General features: G+C 39.7%; 1 protein-coding gene across 1 annotated transcript in view; it reads right to left on the bottom strand.

Annotated features, from left to right (window-relative positions):
• The window catches only part of MROH9 (maestro heat like repeat family member 9), a 74549-nt gene that overhangs the window by 51703 nt on the left and 18603 nt on the right, over window positions 1-4243 (bottom strand). Inside the window, exon 3 of the mRNA XM_006767031.2 lies at window positions 2467-2678. Within this exon, the coding sequence (XP_006767094.1) occupies window positions 2467-2678 (212 nt within the window). The remainder of the gene's footprint in view (window positions 1-2466; window positions 2679-4243) is intronic.

The raw sequence follows: 4243 nt of genomic DNA, 5'->3' as shown, positions 1-4243 counted from the left end.
TTATTGTTCAAAAGTTTATAATGGTCTCTATTATCCATGAATGAGTGAGATCATGTGGTATTTTTCCTTCATTGACTGGCTTATTTCACTTAGCATAATGCTCTCCAGTTCCATCCATGCCGTTGCAAATGGTAAGAGTTCCTTCCTTTTTAGAGCAGCATAGTCTTCCATCGTGTAGATGTTCATGTCTAAAATTTTAACAGTGGCCCCAGGTGGGAGTAAGTAAGGTAAATTGAATTATCTTTAGACAAGGAAACTCAAGATAAGATTTTTAAAAAATCCATCCCTACTGTTTGCTGTGATTCTCACCCCCCACCCCTTCTGTGTCTTTATTCTGAAAGCCAAAACTGGCAAATAGTGTGAATTCAACCCATATTTGTTGAATGAATAGTAGGAATCAAGGGAAGGAAACCAAGACTAATTTTTAAAATATTTTTATTGATTTCAGAGAGGAAGAGAGAAGGAGAGAGAGAGATAGAAACACCAATGATGAGAGAATCATTGATCAGGTGCCTCCTGCATGTCTCCCACTGGGGATCAAGCCTGCAACCCAAGCATGTGCCCTGACTGGTAATCAAACTGTGACCTTCTGGCCCATAGTTTGATGCTCAACCATTAGCTATACTGGCCTGGTGGAAACCAACATGAGTTTAATATCTCTTTATGCTTTGTTCTCTACTGCTTACATTCATTTTTTAAAAAATTTATGCATTTTTTTAATTTAAATTCCTTATTGTTTAAAGTATTGCATTAATTTATATAATTTTAAGGAATGTAATTCTGTCACCCTGTTATGAAATTCATAGATAAAATCTGGTGTAATCTTGCCTAAAGAAATCCAGTGAAGTCTCATACCTCGGAGTATGGATACTGAAAACACTTCTTTTATATGTGGATGTAATAGCTTGCTAGCTCTGTTATAACAAAGTACCACAGACTGGTGGCTTAAACAACAGAACTTAGTTTTCTCACAGTTCTGGAGGTTCAAGGTTCAAGATAAAAAGTGCCAGCAGGGCTGGATTCTTCTGAAACCTCTGTCGTTGGCTTGCAAATGGCCAAACCTCTTGCTGTCTCTTCACATGGTCATCCCTCTTTTTTTAAAATATATTTTATTGATTTTTTACAGAGAGAAAAGGAGAGGGACAGAGAGTTAGAAACATCGATGAGAGAGAAACATCGATCAGCTGCCTCCTGCACACCCACTACTGGGGATATGCCCACAACCAAGGTACATGCCCTTGACCGGAATCGAACCTGGGACCCTTGAGTCCGCAGGCCGACACTCTATCCACTGAGCCAAACCGGCCAGGGCTGGTCATAGCTTTTATGCATATGTAGCCCTGGTGTTTCATCCTCTGCTTACATTCATTTTTAATATCTTCACCAAAAGAAACACACCCAACCCTGTGAGGTATTGCATCCATTGCTTTGTATAAGCACTACTCATGAAATCACAAGTGATCTTTACTTTTACTTCTCATTGTCCATTTCAACTTTGCTCAGTAGGAAAGCTCTTCCCTGCTCCCCCCAAAATCCTCAAATACGTCTGTGACATTTATGATTTCTTGTTGTTCCTAAAAAATTCTATAATCACTTTAAGTAGCAGAACTATCACGGTTTAGTAACTAAAATGGTCCAATTTCATGTAATAACACAACTTATTTCATTCCAAATCTCAGCTTCTTCTTCCCCAAGCTAGAACTGGCAGCCTCCAGAAGGAGGTAAAGAATGTTTCTTCCCTTTTCTTCCTCAACTCTTCCTCGACTCCCTAATGAGAGTTAGAGAAGATGGAAAAGAAAAAGAGATGAGGAAGGCAGTAGTTTCTTTCTTGGAATAATTCTTTTGACATATCCAGAAGTGCATTTTCTTTTATATACCTCAAAAAGATATTAAATATTCTAGCATATTCTCCTTCTATAATAATAGAATTACCAATTTTTAGCTGAGTACATGGTCGCTTGGAAAAAGGACTACATTTCCCAGGATTCCTCATTAGGGTCCATGTGCATATTCTTGGAAGCATCCTTAAATGGAGAGGCTTGCTTTGTCTTCCCATCCTTTCTCCCTATTGGCTGCAGCAAGGACATGATCGTTGCAGGACAGTGGGGTGGAAGTCCTATCCCGAGGTGCTCTGTGATCATGGAACTGACCTGGCAACCTTGTTCAATTACCTCTGGGCTTTACGTATAAACAAAGATAAATAAACTTGTCATCTACTGTCTCAAGTTTTTATCACATGCGGACATACAAAATCCAAAGGGATAGAAACACAGAACTAAATGAGATTTAATTGTAGGAAAGCAGTGGCTAATAAATAAAGTCAAGATTGGAAAAAATAGCCTTTACTTGTGCAAACTAATTTTTATCTCCTTATATATGTGACACTGTATGAGGTTCTGGAGGAAGAGGTGAAGTTAGGGAGGTCCTGCCCACAAGCGGTCACTCTCATTCCCGTCTTGTTCTTACTGGGCTGATTTCTTCCCCTCCAACGTTTCAGAGCTGCTGCTCTCCATCTCAGAACATTTCTCTTTCTCCACTCCTTTATCAAAATGCGAGATCCCAGGGGCTCTACAGGAGGGTGCCATGTTGGGGCTGCACTCACTGCTGCTGGGAACATGTGTTTGGACCTTCCTGCCCCATAATTCTGAAACATCAAAAGCCTTGGAAGAGTTCTTGCCCTGCAACACAGCAATCACACTTCAAGAGATCTAAAAGAGAAAGAGATTCATTCAAAATTTTGTTTACAAAGACTTTCCTCATGGTATTATTTATACTGCGAAACATAGGAATCATGCAAATACCAACAAAAGAAAACCGATGACCTCAATTATGCGGTATGCCCCAAATTAAATAATATTATGTATCTACTAAAATTATGTTTGGGGGAATTATTTTAAGTGGAGAAGCTCTAACAGTGTAATTTTTACTAAACCAAATCAGAGTGCAAAACTCCATACATTGTGAATCTAAGTACGTAAACATTAAAGAAAAAGAGACAAAACATTGCTTGCCATATGCAAAAAAATGTAATGAGTGATTATATACATAATTTGGAACAAGTAGAAATGGAAGGATAAGACAATAGACGCAGCCCAGAGTTGTGAGGCCATTCTGAATCATCACCACGCCCCAGCTGAGTCTGGCCAGACACAAGGAACCCAACGATCCTGAGAAATAATATATCATTATTGTTTTAAGCTACTACTTATGCTGTGATTTGTTACATCACAAAAGCTAATCAATACACTTAGTTACTGAAACGGAGGGAGCCATTGTTCTTCTCTCCATTATTATAATGTTTGAGATAGGAGGGATTCGACTTTCAATGAAGAATGGCACAAGTGAATCAGCAGACAAAGGGTATACCTTATACACCACGCCCCCATCATTTACACCTTTACCTGCAGAAAAGCAGATTTTATTGTGGATGGAAACTTCTGCCTGTTAACTCAGAGTGTAACATAATCCCTTACTGGCCCTGTGAGAAGCCGGTAATCAAAGTCTCATTAGAGTCTCAGTACTTCATGAGTGTTGCCTGCCTCTCCTGCTCCACGAGCTATTCTTGCAGGTCTGTCGTTGCCCCCTTAGTGTGTGTAATGGGAGGAAAGCCTGGACCTTAGTTCATTGAAATGAAGTCACACTTCAGGGTGGAGGAAAGCATCTGAGTATCAATTTTTTTTTTGTCAGGTGCCTGAAAAGGAAAGGCAGGGAATTCCAATGAGTGTTGGAAAAACAGGTTGTCATTTCTTGGCAACACATTTCACTTCTTTCTTAAGGACATTGGGTGGAAATTTTCCCCTCCCTTCATTTCTCAGCCCATGTGTATTTCCAGGGAAACCCAATCCTTCTACTTCTGATTCATTTACACTTAACTCATCACAATGTTTTTCAAGAACTATTTCCAGTGGGCCTTTAAAACATGATTTCATTTACAGGGAGAATGAGTTCCGAATCCTGCCTATCCCAGATAGCACACACACACACACACACACACATACAAAGAGGATGTGGCATATAGTATTTGTCTTTCTCTGTCTGACTTACCTCCTTTGGCAAAATACCCTCTAGGTCCATCCATGTTGTCACAAATGGCAAGATTTCATTCTTTTTAAAAATATATATTTTATTGATTTTTTACAGAGAGGAAGGGCGAGGGATAGAGAGTCAGAAACATCGATGGGTGAGAAACATTGATCAGCTGCCTCCTGCACACCCCCTACTGGGGATGTGCCCGCAACCAAGG

This window comes from Myotis davidii, unplaced genomic scaffold, assembly GCF_000327345.1.
Source record: "Myotis davidii unplaced genomic scaffold, ASM32734v1 scaffold580, whole genome shotgun sequence".
NCBI lineage: Eukaryota > Metazoa > Chordata > Mammalia > Chiroptera > Vespertilionidae > Myotis > Myotis davidii.
The sequence above is the reverse complement of the archived record's forward strand: the minus strand, read 5'-3'. Positions and strand labels throughout refer to the sequence as shown.